This window comes from Melozone crissalis, unplaced genomic scaffold (assembly GCF_028551555.1).
Source record: "Melozone crissalis strain CALT ecotype California unplaced genomic scaffold, PUWL_Pcris_2 ptg000012l_1, whole genome shotgun sequence".
Taxonomy (NCBI): Eukaryota; Metazoa; Chordata; class Aves; order Passeriformes; family Passerellidae; genus Melozone; species Melozone crissalis.
Genome location: NW_026535790.1, coordinates 13,191,224 through 13,215,980, shown reverse-complemented (window position 1 = coordinate 13,215,980; position 24,757 = coordinate 13,191,224). Strand labels below are relative to the sequence as shown.

Genomic DNA, 24,757 nt, shown 5'->3' with positions numbered 1-24,757 from the left:
GGGTTCTGTTTGCTTTGCCTCCCACGCCTCCAGAGAGCCTCCCCCAGCCCCAAATTCTGCCCTCCTGTCCTACCTGCATCCCGGGAGGGGGGGGCAGTGCCCGGTGAGGGGCTGGGGGCTGCGAGCCCCGCACCGCTCCGCAGCCTCCTGCCCCGGGCACCGGGAATGCCGCGCTCGTCCGGGGACGGCAGAGAAGGCGAGGATGGGAAAAAAAAAAAAAAGAAGAAAAACAAAACAAACCCAACCAGGAAGGAACGCCAAAACAAAACAAAATGGAGAATAAATAGGTGGGGGTGGGGGAGGGAAGGGAAAATTAAAAGAAATTTAAGGAAAAAGCGCAAGGGGAGAGACGGAGGGAGCGGAGCCGGGCGCGCAGGGCGGGAGGGGGGTGCCCCCTCCCCGGGGGGGGGCGGGAGGCGGCCCGGGGGCGGGCGGCACCGTGGGAACCTGCCGGGAGCCTGGGGCACCGGGATCGGGACGGGAATGGGATCGGGACGGGAATGGGATCGGTATAGGAATGGGAATTGGGGGCACAACGCGGTGCGGCTGCTCGCGGGACATCCCACCCCCCCCCCCCCCTTCCCCGCCCCGATGTTATTTTTAATAAAAAAATTAATAAAAAATTTAATATTTTTGCAGAAAGCGCTGTTTGCGGCAAAGCTGTGGAGCGGGGCGAAATTGTGGGAGCGGCCGTCGCCCCCCCCCAAAATTGCGCGGGGTCCTCGCAGCCCCCCCATTGCGGTGCTGCAGGGGTGGGGGGATTATTGGGGGAAATAATAGGGGAAAAAACCCAAGGGTGGCTGGGATTTCATGTGGAAAACGCTGGGAAAACAGGCGCGCCCGCAGCACCGCGCCGGAGAGGGAAAAATAATAATATCAACAATAATAATAACAATAACAATAATAATTAGAAAAACGCGTATATTGGATCGGAAGGGGGCTTTTTTTTCTTTTTTATTTTTTGTTTTCCGAGGGTGTTTTGCAGCAGCGATGCCCCAGCCAAGAGCTGCTGTACAAGATGGCTCCCGGCCGGGGGAAGGGGAGGAGGAGGAGGAGGAGGAGGAAGGGCTGGAGTTGCAGGGAGGGGGGACTGTGCCCCCCCGCCCCGCCCGAGCTTGCTTTTTCTATTTTTTATTAGCATTTCCCTGATTTATGACATGCCAACCCCCCGGCCCGGGGACAGCGGCGGGGAGGTCCGGGCGTGAAGGCATTAAACATTTATAAAATATGCTTTTAAAGCCACATAAAAGCGATCAAACCATTAATTTTTTTTTTTACCCCTCACCCCCAATTCCCCCGTTTTTTTTTTATTTTGGTTTACTAAAGAAGACTGAGAAAAGAAGCGCCCTCCCCTTGGAGGCTGCGGGGTTTGAGCCCTCGCCTCTGACGCAGTTTTGCTCTTAAATATAAATAAAAACATAAATTTATATTATTGTTATTTATTATTATTATTTTCGCGTTAAACCAGGGCCTTGAGCAGCGTGAGAGCTTTTCGACGAACTCGATTTTGCTTGGAATGTTTAAAAATAAGCAGATTTTTGGGGCAGTTTCTCCTCTTTTCTGGCCGATGTCCCGGTGGGCGCCTCGAAACTCCTATCCGGGAGGCTGGTGGGGGGGACGCTTTATTATTATTACTTTTAATTTATACCGGATTAAAGTAGATTCTTTTTCCCTCCTCCCCTTTTTCGTTATAAAAGCCGATTTTTGTTTAATTAAGTAAAGAAGCAGGGAAGGAGGGGGGGTTTTGGCAGCGATGGTGTCCCCCCCCCCACTTCTCCCCGAGGAATGCTCTGTGCTGCGCAAAGGGAAAAACACATTAAAAATGGGGGGGGGGGGGGGGGGGGAGAAAAAGAATTTTAAAATAGAAATGAAAAGAAAAAAGGAAAGAAAAGTAAAAGTTGGTGTGGCAGTGCTGGGGGGGCCGCCCCGCTCACAACCCGGAGGGGGGGAGTGTGTGTGTGTCTCCTCCCCCAGCGTCCCTTTTCACCCTATTTTTGAATTTTTGGGAAGGCGGGGCCCGCAGGGAGGGCAGGGTACCCTCCCCCGCTCCCCCCCGGCCCTGAAAGGCCGCTTTGTCCGCGGCGGGGCCGTGGGAGAGGGCCCGGCGGCACTTCCCCCTCAGGCCTGCCCGGGCGGGATGAAGGATTTCAGGCGCACAGATAATGGAGGGGTCGCGGGGCGCTCCCCCCTCACGGCCCCGCTCGGCGCGGGGCGCCCGCGGCCGCTCCCCGCCAACCGCCCGCCCGCTCCGGGGGCAGCCTGGAAACAGCAGCGGGAGCGCCGGGGGCGGGGCGAGCGGGGGGCCTGGAAACAGCCGCCTGTTTACCCGCCGCTGAGTGACAGCCCGGCCGGCCAATGGGAAAGCGCATGGAGGCCGCGGGCCCGCCCCCGCCGCGCGGAGAACAATGCGTGTTTCATAGCCCCGCCGCCGCCGTTTTTCCCTCCCCCATTCCCCCGTTTTTTCCCTCCCTCCCTCCCGCCCCGCGCTCGCGCTCCCCTTTTTTTTTAATAATTTTTTTTTCCTCCCTAATTTTTTTTTGTATTCCTCTCTCTCTCTTTTTTTTTCCTTTTTTTTTTTTTTTTTTTTTCCCCTCCTCTTCCCTTAAGCGCCGCCGAGCCGCGCGCGCGGGGCCGGCCCGGCAAGGGGGGGGTGTGGAGGCGATGCTGCAGCTCGGCGGGGCCCCGCCGCTCCATGGCGCGGCCGCCACCGCGTCGCTCCCGCGCTGCTGCCCCTGAGGAGCGGAGCGGAGCAGCGGAGGAGCCGGGCGGCGGGCAGGGCGGCGAGCCGGCACCCCCCGCCCCAGCCCCGCACCGCCGCCATGCCCCGCGACCAGGCGGCCTGACCGCGCCGAGGTAGGACCCGCACCTGGATCCGCACCCCGACCCCGGGGCGGCGGTCCCGTCTCCCTCCACCCCCCCCCGAACCCCCCTCTTCCGCCACATCCCTCCCGCTTTTTGCCCCTTTTTAGCCGTTTTCCCCTTTATTGATGACTTTCCAGCCGGGATCCGGCCGCTCCCGCAGCCCCCGGGGTGAGGCTCGCCCCGAGCAGCCACGCAGGCAGGGTTTAATTAATTTCAAAATCCACTCGAAAATAATTTTTTAAAAGCCCCAACAAAGCAAAGCAATGAGATTTTTGGGGGTATAATTTTAGCATTTCTCCCCTCTTTCTTTCTTTTACTTATTTGTTTTGTTTTTTTTTGTTTTTTTTAATCATCCCTCCCCCGCGCTGGAGCAGCCGCCCGGGAGCCGGGACGGGCGGCGGGGCCGGAGCGGCGGCTCCCGGGGCTCCGGTAGCGCTTGGAGAGGGTTTGAAGGCGAGAACCTCCACTTTATCCCCTCTGTGTTTATTACTTCTCGCTATCCCGGTGCAAAATACGGCGGCGAGTGGAGCCTTTCATCAGGCTGCGAGTACAAATATAGATAGTTTTATATATATGGTTGGGTTGGGGTTTTTTGGTTTTTTTTGGTTTTTTTTCGCTGTGCCGGGAAATGATAATACGGGTTTTGTTTTCCCGAGTGAAAGCGGCGCTGCGAAAAGGAAAAATAAAAAAGCCCAGCCCAAACAACAAGCCCAGTCGGTGGTTTGGAGCCGTGGGAATGAGCTCCAAAAGAAGCGAGAAACGGGGCTGCCGGAGAGATGCCGCTGCCGCCGGAGCCCGCGGCGGGGGAGAAATAAAGAAAAGGGGGGAAAATAAAAAATAATTAAAGATCTTGGGGGAAAAAAAGGAGGAAAAAGAAAGAAACAGAAGAAATATTTGAGTCGGTTTGGGTTTTTTTCTGTCTGGTTGTTATTTTGGGATTTGTGTGTTTGCTTTCCGGGGCGAAGTGCGGTGCCGCGTCCCCGCTGCTCGGTCCCGCCGGAGCCGGGTTGCGAGCGGGCGCTGCCCGGCGCGGCCGGGGCTGCGGCCGTGACAAATGTAACTGTTGGGAAAAAAAGTTTAAATTCTTTAAATACTATTTTTAAATACTTAGGGTGTTTTTTTTTTTGTCCCTGCCTTTTGCCACAAGTTTTCCTTAGATTTTTTTATTTTTTCCTCCCCGCTTCTTCCCCGTTCTCTACCCTCCACTCCGGGAAGGTGCGGGTGGGTTTGGGGGGGTATTTTTGGGGGTGGCTGTGAGCAGGGGGGTGTCGGGTCGTGTCGTCTCACCGCACCTCCCCCTTTTTTTCTCCTTTGCAGGCAGCGCCGAGACCGCCGCGCCGGGGCTGGCTCCCTGCACCGCGCCATGGGACGCTTGGACGCCTTATTTTTGAAAACCATCTGATTTTTTGGGGGAGGAGGAGGAGGAGAAGGGGGGGGTGGGGGGCGGGGGGGGGGGGGGCGGGAAGGCGGTGGCGGGCATCGACAGCGATCCGGGAGACTCCGTGAAGCCGGCGAGTGGATGATGGATGGCCGAGATTTCGGGCCCCCCCGCTCGGTGCACGGCCCCCCTCCGCTGCTCTCCGGGCTGGCCATGGAGAGCCACCGCCTGGGAGCCACCGGCCGCCTGGCCCCCGCCGCCGGGCCCATGGCTGCCGGGCTCCCCGCCGCCCTCCAGCCCGGAAAATTCCTCGCGTCGGGCATCAGCCTGCACTCCCACCCGGGTAAGGCTCCGCGGAACCCCCGCGCCTTCCCTGCCTTCCCTCCGCGGCGAACCCGGGATCGGGATTTAACCCCCCCCCCCCCCACCCTGCAAAATATAAATATCGTCGTGATAATTATATATATTTATGCGCAGCTTTTTTGCGTGTTTTGCCCAAGTGTTTTCTGCTTCGCGTGGTTTTGATTTGGCGAAAAAAATAATAATAGGGGAATGGGGAAGAAGTGCGAAAACAAATAGGGTGATGGTGGAGAAATAAGGGAATGGAGTAAAAAATAGAGGAATACGGGGGAAAAATCGCGCCTATCCGATAGAAGTCCCCCCTTGCAGCGTGCGGTTTTGTTGGCACTGGGGAAAATCCCCGCCGCGGCGGCTGCGGAATAAATCCGGGGAATAAATCCGATTTTCGGGAAAGCTGGGAGAGGCTCAGATCGGGTTGCGGAGGGACGGGGCTGCGCTGCCCGGACAGCCAAAAAAGCCATCCTTGGGCTGGGAAAAGGGGTGAAATGGGGCTCTTTTGGTGATTTCTTGCCCGGTGCAGCCCGAGCCCCGCTGAGGTTCCGCTGCCTCCGGGCAGCGCTGCCGGCACCACTGGTTTTGATTTTTTTTTTCTTTTCTTTTTTTTTCTTTTTCTCCGCAACTCTTATTTTTTAAACCCGCTAACAAAGCTTCCATGCAATGTACAGTGACTGCTCTCTCCTTGAATTTTTTCACCTTTCTCGACGCATTTCATCCTCGGGCAGCCCCACGGCTGCATATCCATAAAAAAAAAAAAAAAATAGAAGAGTAGACCCTGAAATATACGCAGTTAATTTTTTCCCCCCACAATCAGCTTCTTATTTATTTGTTTAAATTACTTTTGTTTTTGGGAGGGTTTTGATTTTTTTCCCCTTTCCCGAGCTCCCTTTCCCAGCGGATCGCAGAGTCCGGCACTGCTGGGAGGAGGACACTGCCGCACTCTCCTGCCCACGGTCCTGTAGGAGGACACAAGGGATTTCTGACCGTTTGATTTCCCTCCCTGGCTCTATTTTAATTTTTTTTTTTCCGCTTTTTTCCCCTGGGTGTGGAGAGGTGACTCGGAGTTTACTTTAGGCGTTGGGAGGGTGACAGGTTTCGCAATAATAAACCTGCTTTTCTCCCAGCCGCCCGGGATGAATGACTTTGAAATTTGCAAACCTGATTGCCAACATCTGCAGAGAAGGAAGCAGCCTGAATCGAGGGAAAAAGATTTATTAGTTTTAGACTAGGCGGCAGTGCCAATTTCCCAGGTGCTAAGAGGAGCGGTGTAAAGCGAACGGGGCTATGAAGCCAAGCACATGGGCAAACACCTTATTTTTTCCTTACCTTTTGTCTTTTTTTTTCCCTCCTTTGTTTTTTTTTTTTCCCTGATTATTTTTTCCCTCTCTCCTTCGCGTCCTACTGCAGCAGAATATGATCTTTGCAAAAATTCATCTGGACAATCTCACGCCAAACCGAGATTGAATTCTTGGTATTTTTTAAATTGCTCTTATTTTTTATTGGGTAATTTTTTTCTTTTATTTTTTTTTAAGTTTTATTTCTCCTCCCAAAGTTTCCTTCTCTGAAATCCAGGCAGGTCAGGAGGGAGGCACAGAGCTCTGGTCTCTCCGAGCTGACCAAGCTCCGTGATGCTGTCTGGGAGCTTTCCTACCACCCTGGGCGAAATCCTCAGATTTGAGTCCCCTCACAGAGGGAGTGGGGTGTATGATACCTCCAATTCTTTCTTACTGCGTTCTTAGTTTATTTTTAAAATTATTTTTCTTTTTCTGGGAATTGTTTGAAATCCCCTGTCCCTGCACCTCATCGGTGCCCGGTCTCCCCGTCCGCTCCCCGGCATGATCCTCGCAAAGCTCGGCTTTGTCACGGCAATTCCCAGTCAGGCTAAACTCCATTAAAAAGATCTGTACAATTAACAGCTGAAACTCCCATTAAACCACAGCAGCGGGATAGGCAGGGATATTTTTTTTGTTGTTGTTTTTTTACGGCTTTAACAATATCGCCTGAAATGATGATTGCTTCCTGCTACCGAGACGCCCTTTGTAGGTTTGCGTTCGCGGTGCTGTTGGTGTGTGGTTTTGGTGCCTTTTTTTTTTTGTTGTTGTTGTTGCTGTGTTTTTTTGGGGGTTTGTTTTGTTTTTAGGAGGGGTGGAACGCAAAGGCTTGTGCAAGGGGTTAAGAAAAGTGGGCAGGAGGCGAAGCCTTTAAATAGAGCCAGTTCAAACCGATCCTTAAATACCACCGGGCTGAAGAAAGAGACTCTTGAATCCGTCCCAGCGTCCTCCGAAAATAAATACGCCCCTGTAAAAATAGCACGATTGGCCATATTTGAGAATCCAGTTATGGCCGGCACCGACTCCTTGTTTTTCCCGTACCTTCTGCTCGTTCCCGCAGCCGGGCTCTGCCCCAGCGTCCAAGCACCGCCGCCTGGGCTGTGTCCAGCGACCCCCGGACCCTCGGCTCCTCTCGGGGGGATTCCTGCTCCATGGTGGGGATTTCTGCTCCGTACGGGCCGGGGGGACACAGGGACAGAAGCCCCTTTGTTGGAAGCGCAAGGAGGGAGGAGTGAGCTGGAGGCCAAGGCGGGAGCTGAGCCGGGGATGCCGTTCCCTGTCCCCCCTGTGCTCTTGGGCATCGCCGTCTCCCCGTCCCTGAGGAGGGCAGGGGGTCCTCCCCCGATGGGCTTTGTGGAGGGATAGCGGAGGAAAGGGAATGTTTGCAAAGGAATTTCATGCCTGGAGCTTGCTGGAAGGCTTAAAAAAAAGGCTGCAATTGATGGAATGAGGCAGCCGAGTCCATTAAAGCAAGGGCTCGCTCTGCTCTGCAGCAGCTCAGAATATGGAGGTTTATAGTTTTGTTCCTTCCCTATGCCGCTGTCTGTGGGTCTGGGTCTCAGCTCCATCCCGGAGGAGCGTGTTGTTCTTGGCAGGCTCCGTGTTTTGGGGAAGGTGGAAAAGGCTCCCTCGGACGCGATTGCGAAGGGCTGCTATGGGACTGCGTCCCTGAAAGGCAGCAGCGGGGCTGTGTGTGAGCAAGGATCACCCATAGCCAAAAAAACCTCTCAGAGTTTAAAATAATATTAATAGTAATTAATAAAAATGTGCTTTTTGCTCTGTGCTGAGGTATCCTTTCTTGGGTGAGGGGGCTGCAGGAAGAGATCCATGTTTGTATAAAAGGATGCTCAGCCTCTTCCATTAAAATTCGCTTCAGAAACACTTTTTAGTGCTCGGGCAAAGGGGCACACCACTATGGGCAGGGCTGACTAAAAATCCAGCTCCAAAGCGGTGGCTGGACGGAAAGCGGGCAGACAGAGGGGAGAGATTTTGGTTTCCCTGCTTTCCTACTTCACATTAGCAAATGCATTCAAATGCAGGGATTTAAGGCAGATTGGAGACTGTCCTTGTTTCCAAGCCTGCTGTGCCCGGGGAGAAGTTTTCCAGACAGCTGGGCCAGGTAGGAGAATAGGAAAAGAAATAAAAACACTCTTCCATCCCCCAGGACAGCACTGCTGTGCCAGCAAAATCCTGCTGTAGCCATCCTTATAATGGCAAAATGGTGCTTCTGCTGAGCCCGCAGATTTTGCAGGAGGCCTTGCTGTCGGCAATGCCAGTGGAAGCACAATTCACTCATCATGCTGCATCCATGCTAAACTTGCTTTGCTGATAGAGAGACTGGGATAGCATGGATTGGGCACTGGAGTGATCCATGCCCTGCTTCTCCGTGTTTCTCGGAGCAGGATGGCTCCCAGACCCGCAGTGGGATTTTGCCTCTGGTTTGGCACGGCTCTTTTTGGTCCCGTTTTGATGCTGCAAGAAAAACACCATCGGTGTTTAATGGCCCTTGAAATCGTGGTTCCCCCTCCCTGCCTGCCCAAGGGGTGGTGCAGGGGGCTCCTTGGGGCGGGGGCTCGGTGTAACACCGGGAGGAATGCGGCCAGCCCGGAGACCTGCCTGGGAGGATGCCTCCCCTCCCTTGGGGCCCTGGTGAAACGAGATGCTTTTTGAGACTGTTTTCAGGCAGAGCAGGGAGTGTGCCTGCCCCGGTGGGGCTCGGGGAGGTGGTGCTGGGCGGTGATGTGGTGCTGGGTCCCGGCACACGCCGCTCTTCACAGCCGGCATCCCCGGGGGTGGAGGAAGTGCCCGGCCATGGAGTGATGTCCCTGCAGCTCCCCCGGGCTGACGGCCAACTCGGAGGCTGTGACCAAGGCAGGAGCAGTGGCTGGGCTGAAATGGTGGTGGATTTGTGCATTTTTGGGAGCTTCCCACCCCGAGCAGCTGTGTTTCTCTGATTTCCCAGTGATTTTTCCCAAGGCTCTGGTGGGCTGTGAAGTTGCATTTCCATCCTTCAGGAGCAGTGACAAGGACTGTCCAGCCTGTGCTGCATGCTCCGTTGAAGTGCCCATCCCAAGCAGTGGTAGCTGGTAGGGATGTTGGGCTTGGAATGTGGACAAGAGCCCAAGGGCCAGTGTGGTGATGTAAACTTGCTCTGAGCAAGGTCCTGCGGGATCCTCTGCAGTGTGAAGATTTCCAACACCTTCCCAGGTGAATGGGCAGGAGTCTGTCCTTGCCTCTGGTAACACAAGGCTGCTAAAGGTGTCATTTATTGGTGTGGTTTCTAGCAGCCTTTCTCCCAGTTGGAGCGAGCCTTGCAGAGTACAGAGCCTTTGCCAGTACAGAGTCTCCTTGGTAGGGTTGGAAAACCACGGGTCCCATCCCTGACTGATGGTGTGCCAGAGAAAATCTGATCTGGAGGAAGAGCCGGCACTAGAAATCCTAGCCTGGGGTGGCATGGGGCACTGGGCAGGTCCCTGGTGTTGGGGACAAGCTCCTGCTCTTTCCCAGCAGAACAGCTGTTGGAGAAATGGAAATCGCTGGGAATTAATCTCGCTGCAGACGCGGTTAGCAGAGCCGGGCTTTCGTAAGGGAAATTTTAGATCTCCTTCCTAGGATAACCCAGAGTAAAGCTGAAATTAGTTTATAATTATATAGTAAATAACCCCCCATCTCGTCATTTCACCATCTTCTGATGAATATGGAAATGAACATTGTTAATGGGAATTAACGTCACGATGGCAGCGGTCCAGGTGAGCGCCTTGCGGTTCGGCCGCGGCTGCGACCGGCGCGAGGGTGTCGGATCACCTCCCCGAGCTGGGGTTAGCGCCCGACGAGTCCAAACAAGGCCCCGTGTGTTTTCACCGTGCGCTAAACTGGTCCAGTTAAAGCTCCAGGCAGGAGGTGGTGCAGGGAATCGGGGCCAGGCTGGCATGTGCTGACACGAAAGCTGCCGTGCCGGGACGAGGAGATGTCGGTCTGGGTTAGGTAACGCGATCCAGCATCGCCTGCTCGAGGTGCCGAGGACAAGGGAGGGCTTTGTTCAGCCTCGCTGCTGAAACGGAGAGCACGCTGCGCCCTGAACAACCTGAAAATGCAGGCAGGATGGAGGAGCTAAGCTCTGAGCTCCCTGCCTGTTGGAGCCGGGGCGAGGGAGCAGTGCTGTGTCCAGCTGCACAGCCTCTCGCTGGCTTTTCCAGCTGGGGATGCTCTTTGAAAACCAAACTTTGGGAGGGGACTGCTCTGCTGTGGCTGCCTCACCCTCACCACCAGGATTTGGCAGTTTCCTTCTCCCCGTGTTTTCTCCCATCCCCGCGTTTCAGGCTGGCTTCTCTCCGGGATGCCACAGCTGGATGTCCGCAGGCATCACCACTCACCCACCGACCATCCCTCTCTGCTGTTTATTTGCTTTGCTTATTATTCCCTTCTCCCCAGCTCTTCAACACCGGGGGGACGGCGACCACCCAGCCCCTTTAGCTCGGTCCCCGCGGTGGGTGCTGGCTGGGGACGCGTGGCAGGAGCCCCCGGTGCAGCAGTGACAGTTGGGCTCGCTCCCCACGCCGCCAGGATCAGCTGCTGGGTGCACAATATGCTCCCGTTTTCCTCTCCAGCTGTTGCTGCTGACGGTTATGGGAAGCGAAAGGTAGTTGAGAGTTTGGCAGCGCTAAATCAGGGAAGTGATGGGCAGAAAGGAGGGGCAGAGAGGGGGGGGTTCAGTATGTCTGAGGCTGGGTTTTGTTTAAATCCAGCCAGATTGAAATAGTGGCAAAAGGATTGAAGTGACCTTGGGAATAAATTTTATTGCCGGCGTAGCAGTGGCCAAAGAGCCATTTTGAGGGAGCTGGATGCAGGCAGGCAAGCCAAACATGGTGGGCTTGGAGCAAGGGAAGGAGCAATATTCAGGAGGGATTATGTCTTTTTAGAGGAATAACAGAAATTTTAAGGCACTCAGCTCTGTCTTTCTGGAGCTGTATCCCCGGCAACTTCTGCAAGGTTGCTCCTTCTTCTGCCTCCATCCATCTTATCCTGATGCATCCCTGCCAGCAAAGAGCTCTTTTTACGTTTGGTAGTTGGATATATTGCCCCTAATCCCCTTCATGCCCCCATCCCTTCTCAGTACAATTCCCCGTGACTTGAATATGCTTTTAACACATTTTTAATTGCTTTTAATTAAAAATATTAAAAATATTAACGGCAGTGGCCGTTGTGCTGGGGAGGAAGGGTTTTGGAGGGATTGGGCTGTGTGCTGCTGTGGATGAGGCAGCTCCCGTGTTATCGGCAGGCACTGTGTGTCATCCCGGTGTTTGTGTCCTGGTCTGCTGGGCGTGGGGACATCCCACACGCCGTGTCACACACGAGCCGAGCAGACAGGGCTCCAGCGAGGAGAGGTGCGGGCGGGTGAGTGAGGAAGGTGCAGGCGCCTTGCCAGGTGCCGTGGAGCCCGGCTCCGCTCGGATGGGCAGGGCACTCCGTGCCAGGCTCCCGGAGTGTGCCGGGGCTTCCCTCTGCAATCCCGGCGCTGCAGCAGGGCTTTCTCCCTAATGAGATTAGTGACACAAAGCAGTAATTCTTCTGCTACTTTTAATAGATGTTCGGGGTTTGTGTGGGATCGGAAATTCCTGCTTTCATCAGATGAGCCCTCTCTGTGACTATTTTGTGGACACATCTTCCTTTCCTCGCCATTCATATTGGCACAAGTGTTTCAGGCTTTCCCCTCCTGTCCCCTGGATGTGGTGGATTTTATCTATGTCCTGCTTTGAATCTCACCATCATCCCAAGCTGCTTCCATCTTGTGGAGGACACAAAAGCTTGGTGGCCTTCTTTGGATACACTAAACGCAGCTGGGAGGAGGCAGAAGTGCAAAAGTCACTCTTGAACCATTTTTGCTGGTACTCCTTGGTCTCCCTAGTTGCACATACATGTGTGTGTATGTGCATATATAGTGCACCCATGTGGTGCCTCACCTGATGGAGGGCTGGCTGTCCCTGCCTGGTGTCATCGGGGCCAGCTTGGCAATTTGTCAAGGGCCCAAGGGCTTCACTTCAATTTGAATACGGATTTGCATAATTCATCCGGAATTAAAGCACAGTGCCATATTTGCCCATGCATTTATCTCCCATTATCAGCAGTGGGGAGGTGTGGGGTCGTGGGCATTTGCTGGCCACAGATATACCTTTGCTTCGTGGTTCAGTGGTTTTTTGGTGCAGAAAAGGTGGTGTGGGATGATGTTCAAGAGAGTGTGGAAAGGGCAGGAGCATCTGGAAGGGAAAAAGCTGAGTGTGGGGTCAAGAGGAGAGACTTGGCTGAGATTTTGAGCCTGGTTTCTTAAGGAAAAGATTGTTATGAGATTGTGATCTGTGTGTGGATCCCTTTCTTCCACTCCCAAATACCTGCAGGCCATCACTGAATTTTTCCCAGGGTGGTTTCAGTCCCTGCAGATGCTGTTTAAGTAAGTGCTGGGCTTTGGGAGAGGGATGCATTCACTCCTGTGGCACACAGAGCAGCACATGCTGATCTGGGAGCATCCAGCTTCACCTTGCACTCACTGTGTCCTGGCTATGCTGTATCCAAGGGGAATCATGAAGCCAAAGCTGACGAATTCGTTTGGGTCATCGGCAATGTCCTTGCTGCACCCTGGGCTGTTTCTCAGAGCTGATCCCCTCTTGCTCTTGCCCCCAGTGTTGGGCTCAGTGACTGCTGAGCACACAGGCAGTGGTGGTGTGGTGGTGCCCAGCTCTGCTCGTGGGGCTGTACCTCAGTTTTGCCTTGCAGTGCCACCCCCTTTGCCAAGCACCCCGAGAGGTGCCGAGCCGCAGCAGCCACTTTGCAGACGGGAGGGTTTAAAATAAGCAGTGGCGGAGGCTGCGTCTCCCGGGCTTTGAGTCATCCCCGCTCGTGCTGACTGCGCCTGGCAGGAGCCTGGGAGGCAAAACAAACCCACATCCAGCTGCCACCTCCCCGCCAGATGTTCGTGGTGGGGTGGCTGGTTGGGTTTCGGTGCTGGATCCACCGGCGGAGCAGATGGAGCTGCTGTGGGGAGATGCCACCTCTCTGGTGGCTCTGGTGAAACCCTGGTGGAACTGGTGGCCTGGGGCAGTCCCCAGCTTGGGGAGGACCATGGGGAGGAAGGGGTGAGATGGGCAGCACTGGCCTGGCACTGTGCAGGCCTGGGTTTGCAGGATGAGGGGTGCTGAGGCTCCTTCCAGCACTCCTGACCTTGGGTGTGGTGGGACCGTTCTGGCTGTGAGCTGTCACTGTGCTGGACAGGAGGACAGGCAGGGAGGAACCCAGGGGTGATCCTGCTGTGAGCCCTCTCTCACCACCCCACGCAGAGGTAAGGCAGCCAGGGCAGTGGGTGTCCATGGCCAGTGATAGAGAGCAGAGGAGAGGAGCAGGCAGGTGGCATTTACCTTTCCATGGGCACCTGGTGTGTGTCCAGGGCTGGTGCTGCCCATCACACAGCCGAGTTTAATTTCTCAATGGGAGGGCAGGGAGATGATGCTGCACAGTCCCATTTAACCTGCTAGTGACCTGATCTTAAGTCATTGTGGCTGAAAATAGACCATGTTCCCTCCAGGGCACTGCTAATGGTGCTGGGAAAGCTGGGATCTCTCTTTGAAGGCTGATTTAATTGCTGCTGGCAGGCACTCGGCGCAGGTGATGTGGGGACCAGCACTGGTGCCATCCCACAATAACCTCCCCCACCGAGCTCCTGAAGCTCTCCTGGCTCTGGCAGGGAAGGTAACGAGCTCTTTTCTAATGAAGGCACGGACAGTGCGTGGGTGGTGCCTGGTTAAATATGCGGGCAGGGCTCAGGGAGGGGGGCTCACTTGTTTGTATCATCTTCTGCACTGACTTTGGGTGATTTAAAAAAAAATAAGATTTTAAAAATGGGGTGGGTTAAGTTTCTGTGCTTAGGAAGGAGGGGGAGCACCTGTACTAAAAGTGTGCATTCAGTGCCAGGAGCAAAGACAGCCTTGGGACCTCTGTGCTGGACGCCAGTGGGTAAAGAATCTTCAACATGATGAAGGATGAACCAGAGCAAAGGCATTTTCATGCTGTCCTAGAAAATCAGAAGAAAGGCGAGGCTGCAATCTAGCAGCCAGGTTCTGCATTCCTGAGGATTCTGCTAATCAGTTTGAGAGTTAAAATTATTATTTTTTCAATTTCCATACAGCATTTTAGTAAATGTGCTGCTGAAGACTCCATGGTGTCACTCCTTACTGTTTAAGGAGAGCTGTGTGGTTGTGTGGTGAGAGCCTGGAGGTTTTGGTGGACCCCTGTTGGGGTGTCAGGTTTAATTATGCCAGTGGAAAAGGAGAGACATCCGACGTGGTGGGGGATTTCAGGCTGGGGGCATGTGGGAGAGGCTTCTGTAGCAGCTGGCAGTGACCCAGGATTATTGACACTGGTTTGAGTGTCAGGATTAGCGTGGGACCAGATCGCTGCTTCCCAGACCCCGTGTTTCAGGCTCAGTGGACTGGCTGCACATCGTGCCAAGAATCCCACTGGGATGGTTTCCATCTTGGCCACCTTCAAGGAAAGGCCACCTTCACTTTGCCAGAGTGATTTGTGTCCCCACCTGGGTGGCTTCTTGCTGTCCTCCCCATGGAGATGCTGTTAATGGGGAGCTGGTGGGTGACCTTTTAGGGCATCTTCAGAGTGTCCTGTTGGTGTCCTTTTCCTGAGGCATTGGCATACCTTGGATCGCCTTTAGTTGGTTGCATGGTGGAAACTTAAGTCTCCAGGACATTGGGGCAGAACCAGTCCCTTGAGCCACTTCCCATTTTCTCCTCCTCTGCCATCTCCAGGCTCTTGGGGCTGTTCCAGCTCCTGGGTGAGGAGGTGGGCGGCAGAGCTCATCCTGATGTTATTTATTTCCATGGAAGCAGGAAACCCTCTCCTGCCCTGTGCTGACACCCTGCCCTTCAGTGTCCTGTGGCTGTGGGGGGCTGGTGATTCACCATGGGAGTGAAAATCATGGCATGGCACAGGCACGGGGGGAATGGCTGCGGGAGGGCTGGTCGGAAAGCTGGCGCGGGCGCGCAGCGTTCCTGCGCTGACGCAGCTGCGAGCGATAGTAAATATTGAGCAAGAGCCACTTAAAAATAAAGCAGCCTGGACACAGATTCCCACGTGGAATAAAATAAAATTAAAAGAAACAATAGAGAGAGCTGTGCTGAGCTGGAGGGAGAATTCGCCTTGGCTTTTAAGGTAGTGATTTTTGCAGCTGAAGGAAAGCGGCGCGGCGCTGTTCAAGCCAGCAGAGTCTGGGAGTGCGGACCCCCCACTGGAGGATGCTGTCTCGGAGCACACCAGGGCCCTTAGAAGATTAAATGGGGAGTTAAATTGCCCTGGCTGTTCTGGATCCCGGGGATGGGATCGAAGTCTTTCAGGGGATGCAGAGAATTGAGGCTGTAAATTAGGGCTTTGAAGCTACTGCCAGTCCCGTGGCATGGGGTGTAAATATGGATTTTGGGGCGGTTTTTGGCGTGGAGAGTGGTGGGTTATGACAGCAGCTTGTGGCTGCTGGGGACAGGGATAGGGACCAGCCACCGCTGGAGTTCCAGGCACATCTGATCCGGGAGCTTTGGTTTCAGCCCGGCATGTTCGGGGGCTCGTATCGCTGGTGTCTCGTGCATGGCACGGAGTCAAAGCGGCTCCGGTGCCTCGGGTGTCACTGGAGCTGCCCCGGCAGGCAGGGGAGGAGGTGGCAAGGATTTACACTGTCAGCACTCCGCCTCGCAGCTGTTTGCAGCCATAAATGTGTGCATGAGGAATGGCTGAGGCTGTGCCTCACCGGGCTGCGCGGGGCAGAGATGGGGAGGTGTGTGCTGCTGCAGGGGGAGCCCGGAAGGTCTTCCCTGGGAATCTGCTGCTTCTGCAGGGAGAGGATAAGGGATGCACCGATGGTGGTAAGCACAGGCAGCTGTGTGGTGTCTGTCCTGCTGGTGGTGGGAAGGAACTCAGTGTGCTTGGACCTTCCCTGCTTTCCTCCCTCCCTCCCTGCCTGCCGGGGGGGACGTAAGCATTTATCCAGCTGTTTGTGGCGTGCACTGTTGTCCCAGTTGGCTGCCTGTGAGGCTCTGCGGGCCGGACTGGGGAAGAGGTGATTGTGTTCCTGGCCAAGGGCGGCTGCAGCTCCTGCTCTGTGCCGTGCCCAGCAGCCCGCTGAGAACTGGCTGCAGCTGGGCTGCAAATCTCCCCTGAGTGCCCAGACTTCAAAACATCCCATGGAAATAAACCCAAATTCTTGCTGATGTGTTTCCCAGCCCTGCTGGGCTCATATTGGAGAGTCTAAGGGGTCGGGCTTTGTAGCTCAGGCTCTTCTGTGGTCGTAGCCCCTTGCAGAGCACTGTGTGGTACCAGCCTGAGTCCTGGCAATGTGTTCATCCATCATGGCCCAGGGAGCATGGGGAGAGATGCTGGCGGTTGGAAATATTTCATAAGTGGCAGAAATGTATAACGGGCAGATGGGGCTGATGGGGGAGAATTACTTCACTTCTCCCGGGGTGCTGGAGGCTACTGGTCTTCCGGTGCCAGGGCTGTGGCTTCTCAGACAAGGATGGCTTGTGCCCAGGGCTCAGCTTCAGGGTGTGCTTTGCAGCCAGCAGTGCATGTGGCCACCTGTTCTCCCACACCAGCCAACAGGATTGCCCAGCCGTGCTGGGCTTGATTAAAGGTCTTTTCCACCTGGAAAGCTGTCCCGAGGCATGAGCAAAGGCTTTGTGGATGCTGCTTCTCTCTGGTGTGCTCTTGGTTAGTTGGAAACATGGAACCAGACTGGGAGAGTGAATTCCCCATTGAATGGTGTCTCTGTGTTGCTCCCACTTGCTGCTCTTCACCCTTCATGGGTGTCCAAGTGAGTTGTCCCCTCTGTAGCATGTTGGCAGCAAGTGGGGATGCTGAAGGTGCCTACAGCTGAGGAGGGGTGGAGCAGCTTTCCCAGTGCTGGCACACACCCGTGTCACCTCAGGCGTGTAGCCTGGCTCATTGGCCGCAGCTATGTCCATGGGGGAGATACGTTCAGTTCCAGCATGTTGCTTCCAGCATGCCCTGCTCTTGTCTGGCTCTTTCACAACCCAGGCTTGACTGACTTGTCCAGCTGGGACTGAATTTTAGGCTTGAAGTGTGAGGGGCCAAGTTGGAGAAAGCCCCACAGGTTTAAAACTCCTGGTGACCAGTAGCAGCCCGCCTGCTTCCCCCAGCTCTGCCTGGCGGTGCTTTCTGTCAGCTCCCTCCTCACAGGGACCTTTGGCAGCCCCGAGCGGGCTGAGCACGTGGGGTCTGTTTCCCTCCCACTCCCCCCAGCGTGACCTCCATCCTCCAGACGTTTGGTGTGCGGTTTGTGCGGTCGCTGCTATCTCATCTCCCCATCGGTCACATCCCCTCTCGGTGGTGACTCACCCGAGGCCGTACCTCTTCCCCCGAACCCGTGCTGCCGTTTCAGAGAGCTGAGCAAAGATGAAGAAGATGTTTGCAAGTGGGCTGACACATCTGCACCCGCCAAGTTCCTCTAATAACAGCCCTTAGTGATTTATGTCTCAATTGTGCAAAACAGATATGTTTTATAATCTTGGAGCTGGAAGGGAGGAGGACAGGTGTGCTCATCCACTGCAGCAACTGGAGCATCACAGGGTTGCATTTTGGCTGCTGGCTATAGGGATAAAGTGGATTGAGGGACCATCTCCGTGCCCTGAACCCTTTTACCCCCAGAGCTGGGCTGATTTGGATCCTGTGTGTCCCTGCTGGCATGACATAAGTTCTGGTGGTGCCTTTCCCAGGCGGTCAGAGGCCGAGCTAATGGGCACACGTGTGTGTTTGGCGTGGTGTAACTTGGCAGGGAAGGGGGGGCACAGCCAGTCTGGGCTTGGCAGTGCTGCCAGCTCGCACCTCCCTGCCTGTGCTGTGGTGCCAGACCGCCTCTGGGCAAGCACTCGGCTGGAGGAGCGTGGCTCAGCCTGCCGAGACCTGTCGCCGTGTCCCTGGGCGAAGCGGATCTTGTGCTGCTTCAGCAAACACTCTGGCCCCAGGCAGATGGAGATGGTTGTGGTTTCCCCTTTTCCCCTCCCTTTCTCCTGGCAGATGCCCATGGTTGGGGTGAGCTGTGCGTTGCTCACTGCGGTAGAATTTCTCCCCTTGGCATCGCTTTCTGGCACGGAGATCCAAGGAGGCAGCGGCTCACCCGCGGCCGCCTCCTGCGAGCGCAGCTCCTCAGCGCATGGAGGAGCAGCTTCACCTCCAGGCCCTGCCCAGGGCACTGGGGCAGCAGGTTCTGGGCTCTGTGTGAGGCGTACGCCAGCAGCCTGTCAGCGTGGCTGCTGGAGGGCTCTGCAGGGGAAGGGATGTTCTGGCAGTGCCTCGAGGTTGGATTTGCATTGGGTTCATCCCCAGGAAAGCTGTGGTTCGGATTTCTCCTCCCTACTCCAGCTCTGGTTCCTGGCAGGGAAGAAGCCAGGTAAATACAGCCTGTGCAGCTTCTTCAGGCACTTTGCAAGGGGAAAAACAGTGTCGCTGGTAGACCCGAGGCTGGAGTTTGAGTGGTTCTCTGGTTTTGCTGCTGGTCAGCTGCATGGTGCCCCAAGTCATTGCACCTGCCTGTGCCTCAGTTTCTCCACCTGCAGAGCTTTGGAATGTGCTTTGAGCTTCTATGCTGGGCTTACGCCTCTCCAAGGAGCAGCAGCTGTGGGCTTCTGGAAATTACTGGGAAGAGCTGCCAGGTGTGAGGTGGCTTTGGCATTGGCTGGTGGCATCAGCTCAGTTCTGCTGCTGTTTCCCAGCTGGCATGGTGACACTGCCCTGCTAGCTTCCCAACCTGTCCATCTGAACCTGTCCCCAGCTTGGACTCTTCGTATTCTCCCCCTGCTTCTGCAGCCCTGAGCTGAGGCTGGGTCACTGTAGCAGGATGGGATGATGCTGACTGGGGAGGAAGCCTCAGAACGCTTGGGGCTGGGACTGAGCCTGGGCAGGATATGATGCCGAAGGCAGGGAGATGCCCTCATAGGACCAGGGATGTAACTGGTATCAAAATGCCTCTTTGAGTATCAGTAACTTAATCTCTGTGCAGGTGTCCCTGTGCCTGATGGCAGCCCAGGAGTGTGTCCCTTCCCTGGAGCCCTGCAGGTGGCTTCCTGTCCTTGCAGCACATGCAAGTGGGGACATGCCATGGGCATCTGTGCACAGTGGTGTCTGCAGCATGGGATGTGTCTCGCTGTGTTCCCTGTGGTGGTGTTTCCTCCTGCTGGAGCAGCTGGGATTGATGCCTGGCTGGGAGAAGGGGCTCACGTGGGGATGTCTGTGGCCAGAGCCTCTGGGCTGCTATGGCATGGGGCGCTCCAGGGGCTTTGCCATGCTGCAGCCATGTGCTCTGCCAGATGGGACTGGTGTTCCCTTGGAAATGTGTCGCTCCTGCTCCAGTTGCTGGCTCGTTGCCAGCCCAGTCCTGCTGGAGCGGTGACAGTGACACTGCCGAGGCATACGTAGCATGGAATGGAGCTGCTCACAGCTAAGCTAAGCTGGGTTCTACCCACCTCTCTCCAGCTCTGGAATAAGGAAAGGTGTTTGGAAATCTTCATTGCGAATGTTTTGGGGTTACCAAGGAGAGGCTCGAATGTTGCGTGCCCGCTTAGCGCCTTTGCAGCGCTGTGCTCAGGGTTAACAGCAGGTTTTACCTGCTGGGAAAACGGGCTCTGAGTTGAAGATCAGGGGCCCAGCAGCTCCCCTGGTCCTGCTGCTGCAGGGCTGGCGTGTTGGGTGCCGCCGCTGGGATCTGTCGGGTGATGGCCGCGGGCCAGGAGCTGCGCGCAGCACCGCGGCGGTGAGGCACATATGCCGGCATGCAAACATGTACGCCAAAGAGATCCTGGCTGTCTAAATAATGTGAAATATTGACTAGCTCTCGCAGATGGTGCTCCACGTGCAGCTTCGGGGACGGAACTTCTCCGTCTCCCCTTGGGTTTTGGAGTGATGTTGTTTTGAGGCAGTTGGATGCTGGACTCTTGACAGACTTGTTGCTTTCAGTGGGATCGTGGAATTTGGGGGAAGTTGGTTGCTAATGCGGGCTGAGGGGAGGGGAGGAGGGTTGCAGAGGGCTTGACTGGCTCCTTCAGATTCTCCTGATGGCTTTAAGTCAGTTTTTAAATTATGGCATGGACTGGATGCTGATTCTGGTGGAGGGCTGGGTTTGTAGTGTTGCGCGGGTGTCGTTTGGTGGCAGTGTTGGAGAGGAATTGCTGCCTGTAGCCAACAGTGTGTGTTATTACCACTATTATGGTGATTGTATTCACTGCGGAAATGCTGATGAGGACGATTTGCATGAGGGTGTCCAGGACATCCAGACCACTGGCAGCAGCATCATGAGGATATGCTGCTTTCATATCAGCTCCTGGATGATTGTCACACTTTCTCTGTTTTGCCTTCCTCTGGGATAAGATGCTGAGTTTGGATATGTGAAACTGCTTTTTGTGAGCTGCTCTGGAGGATGCTCTCATGTTTTCCCAAAACCTGAACCCAGTGCTGGGCACCTGCAGAGGGAATGAGCTATGTTGGCAAAGCCATGCTGGCAAGAGGGTCTTATCATGGCTCTGGAAGCACACGGGGGTGTGCCCTCACCCACAGGTCTCTCTACTTGTGATAAAACATCTTATCAGCCAGGTGGTTTGGTCACGGAGCCCTCAGGTGTCAGGCTCTGCTCAGGAAGCAGCATGCTCCATTTGCTGCGGAGTTGGAGCCCTGGGTTGAGCTGGGGGACCTGCAGTGTGGGGTCAGTACCTGAAGGGGATCCCCAAGCTGGGGTCCCTGCCCTGGGCCGTGTGTCACCGCCTGTGTCCCCGCCGCCACTGCCGCTCCTGGCGTGCGAGGGACCGACAGCCGCAACAGTCTGTGCTCCTGCGGGGCTCGTTCCAAGGCAGCGTGCTGCTCGGGATAAAACATGTTTCCCTCTTCTGTTTCCCCTTTTCTGCAGGCTTTTCCCATCTGCCTAACGGTCTCTACCCATCGTACATTCCCCTGAGCCACCTCGAACCTCCCAGTGCCGGCAGTCCACTCCTGGCCCAGCTGGGACAGCACAGTCTCTTTGAGTCACAGAAAGGTGAGTCTGGGACCCTGTGTGCCCTTCCCTTGGTCACCCCAGGGTCCTTACCCTGTTTTTTGGGCCTCTTTGGCTGCTGGAGCTGCTGGATGCTGGAGTGTTGGGGGTGAAGAGCAGGAACTGCCTTGGGTGGTCAGCCAGGGATGTTTCCTGGGCTGAGCGGTACCAAGGTTTTGGATGTGGAAGCCTCCTTGAAGCCCCAGTATGCATGAGACAGGGCTGTCTTACATCCCACATGGAGGAACCTGCTTGGTCCCCTTTGCCCTTGGCATTTTTGTTTAAGACATCCTTGAAATCCCTTCTTTCCTGGTTTGCCACCTCTTGCCTGTCTCTGTGTAGGAGTGAAGGCGTTGGAAGCCTGTGATAATTTTGGTTTCTTTTACTCTGCAGATGGATTCTACCTGTCCAGCCATGCAGGCCAGTCCGCTTTGCACCCGCAGCCTCCCCTCTCAAGGACCGTGGGCAGCCACACGTCGAGCACATTGCTCCGGGAGAAGGACCTTGGGCAGCTGCACAAGAGCTCGAAAGAAGGCCTGAAAGACCCCGGTGGGAAGGAGCGGGCGTGCCGGAGCGATCTGCCCCTGCCCTTTGCCAAGAAGGAGAGCAAGCCCAAGGAGGAGCCCCGACCCCGCAGTGTGGTGGACCTCACACAGGACACCAAGCCCGACAGCGACCGGAAAGTGAGCGTGGTGGAGAAGGCGGCGAAGGTCGGCGAGCGCCTCTCGCCGTTCCTGGCTGAGCACATGCCAAACCGGGGCGCAAGCGGCGGGGAACCCAAGTCCAAGAACCCGCTGCAGAGCTCTTCCCTCAGCAACTGCAACGGCGGCGGGGACCCCATGCTGAAGGTCCTGGGAGCCGAGCAGGACCGCTGTGCCAAGGACCCCGCTCGGCACGACGAGAACATGAGGCCTTCTGCGCACGCCCACGCGGAGCGGCTGAAGCGGGGGGAGCCCCTCCTGCCCTCCGTGGGCGCTTTGCACATCTCCTGTAGCTGTCCATCCCCACACCCCTCGCAGACGGGGAAGATGACGCCAGCCGCAACATTCCCTCCGCAGCCCGTCCATTCCAGCATGTACACCATCTTCCCACCGGCCAAGGAGCTGGGGAGGGAGCACAAAGTAATCGCCCCCACCTTTGTGCCTTCGGTCGAAGCCTACGACGAGAGGAGCGGGCCCATCCAAATCGCCTCCCAGGCCCGTGACAACAAGGGGAAGGACAAGGACCTTGGCAAGGTGGGGGTCCTGCAGTCACCCACGGAGCGGTGCCTTGCAGATGCCTCCCGCACACTCTTGTCCCAGGACTTTTCTTGTCACAGTGATGCCAAAAGGATGGAGGTTCTGAGAGAGAAGGGTTCGGTGATCAGGACGACCTCCATGGCTCTGAAGAGACAGGTCACGTCAGAGCCCTTCCTCAACCGGCCGGGGCTGGGCTCTCCGGAGAGCAGGGAGTTCCTGGCCTCCAAGGATTTGCTGAAGCCGAGTCCGGAGGCCGAGCATCGCCCCTGCGAGCGGGAGCGCTTCCAGCGATCCAGCTCCAAAGAAGCAGCAAAGGTCTATGGCACTTTGGACTCTTCCCGGCAGCACCTGGACCACGGTCAGCTGAAACCGCCCGAGCAGAAGTGGAAGCCCTTCGAGATGGGCAACTTTGCCACCACGCAGATGGCGGTGCTGGCCGCGCAGCACAACCACGTTAGCCGGGTGGAGGAGGAAGCCAAGAAGGTCTACCTTGACCCCAGCGGTTTGCCGCGCTCCTCGGTGGTGGGCTCGCGGGGCGCCGCCGACGTGCTGCACCCCGCCTCGCACGGCGAGGGCTCGGCCATGCAGAGCCTCATCAAGTACAGCGGCAGCTTTGCCAAGGAGACGGCGTCCCGGCAGGGCTGCGGCAAGAAGAGCCCCTTCGGGGGTTTGGGCAACGTGAAGTTGGACTCTGCGCAGCTGGGAGCCTCCAAGGTGCAGCAGCTGCTGCTGCAGCAGCCTGCGAAGCAGCTGAAGAGGGACCCTGAGAGACCTGAGAGTGCCAAATCCTTCGGCCGGGAGAGCATCGGCTCCCAGGGCGAGGTGGAGGTGAGGCACTTGCCTGTGGGCATTGCCGTGGCCGTGGCCCGGCAGAAGGACAACAGCAGCAGCAGCAGCAGCAGCAGCAGCAAACTGGGGCCCAGCTTGGCAGACCGGGACCGCTCGCTGTCTCTCAGCAGCATCAAAGGTAGGTTCCCCAGGGCTTGTCTCAGGGCTTCCCTGGAGGATCTGTTCCCTGGGAAGAGCAGCCACCCAGTGCAGGCTGCGTGCCATGAACTGAGTTTGGCATCTTCAGCTGTGTTTCCCTCCCTTGCCAGCCAAGGACGTGTTGTTAACCACAGTGGGAAGCAAAACCCCCTGTGCAAGAGGCAGTCAGTCCCCTGTCCCCTCTTCCATCCCCTTTGAGGACAACCCTGCTCTCTTTGGTCCATTAGCAGAGGGAGTGACAGAGAAACCTCTCGAACCACCTTTGTGCTGGTGTTGTAATCTCGTGATTTTGATTTAAGCCGTGGTGCTGGCAGGAGGGGGATAGCACCAGAGAGATTTTGGTCCTCTGCTTGACTTGTATAGCAAGATAACACCCGGGGGCTGCCTGGCACGGGGCTCTGCTGTGCCAAGGAGCGATGCCAAAGTGGTGAGCAATGCTCGGCTTTCCAGTTTTATCCCTTGCCTTCCCCATTTTTCTGCCTTTGCCCCCCTCTCCCAAACTTGAGTGGCAAAAAGCAGTTTCCCTCAGGGGCAGCAGCCCCTCTCCCCATTCCCATCGCCTCCCAGAGCCCTCCCCACAGCCGGGAGCTGGCCGAGGAGCTCGTGGGCAGCACAGGGAGCTGTTTGTTCAGCCGTTCAGTCGTCCCAGACGCTCCCAGCTTGCGTTAAATGTAATTTACTGAGCCGAACTAAAAGGCTGCAAACAAGGGTTGAATTCTGGCAGGCCTCTGGGCTCGTTGCTAAGTGATGCAGTTGGCTTTCAGACAGAAAACAAGACTGCTTTTCTCCTCCTCTCGCCCCCCAAATGCTGCCCCCCCTTTGTGTGCCAGGAGATGTTCGTCTAATAACATTAGCTTGCTTGCGCTGAGTGGACGGTGCTTGAATGTTTAGACCTTTTAAGAAGGAGAAAGCAGGCTTTAGTTGGCTAATCTGTAGTATTTGGCAAGTAAAATGCAAGTATTTAGTACCGGGCATTGGTTGTCAAGGGAACGGACCTAAGCCTTTCCTCCATGCATAACTGATTGAATTTTTCTATGCAGTCCGTGCGTCATGTTCATATATATAGACAGAATGATCATTCACTGTCTGGACAATCATCGTTCTGTCCAGAAAAGGGACTGTCCTGTTGGTGGGATGGAGGATGGGCAGGAATTAGAGGTCCTGCCGTGTTTGTGTTTGGATGGGGGCGGTGGAAAAAAGATGATAAACTCGTCTAGAAATAAAGGAGCACAAGGGGTGTGGATGGGAGAGGGAGGAGCGATGATAAAATAACAAAATAATGTGTTTCTAATGAAAGGCTGGGGGAGGGGATGTACTCACCTTCTGCCAAGGAAGGAAGGGAGGCTTTGAGCTCTCCAAGGAATTGCTCCATGTTGCTGACACCAAAGAGACAGCTGGGCATTGATTAGGGGAAAGAAATAGGAAAAGAGGCTCCAAAGGGGAAAAACTTGGGACAGGGTGTAGAAAGGGAATGCTGGCAGAAAGGCAGTGGAAGATGTTTGGGCTCCAGAGGGATTTGTGA

General features: G+C 55.7%; 1 protein-coding gene across 5 annotated transcripts in view; it reads left to right on the top strand.

Moving 5' to 3' along the window:
* Window positions 1–4,327: 4,327 nt before the first annotated feature.
* The window catches only part of TNRC18 (trinucleotide repeat containing 18), a 54,694-nt gene continuing 34,264 nt past the window's right edge, over window positions 4,328–24,757 (top strand). For all 5 annotated transcript variants that reach the window (XM_054271325.1, XM_054271326.1, XM_054271327.1 and 2 more), the window contains exons 1-3: window positions 4,328–4,583; window positions 20,888–21,013; window positions 21,404–23,215. In XM_054271325.1, the coding sequence (XP_054127300.1) occupies window positions 4,382–4,583; window positions 20,888–21,013; window positions 21,404–23,215 (2,140 nt within the window). In that variant the 5' untranslated portion in view covers window positions 4,328–4,381. The remainder of the gene's footprint in view (window positions 4,584–20,887; window positions 21,014–21,403; window positions 23,216–24,757) is intronic.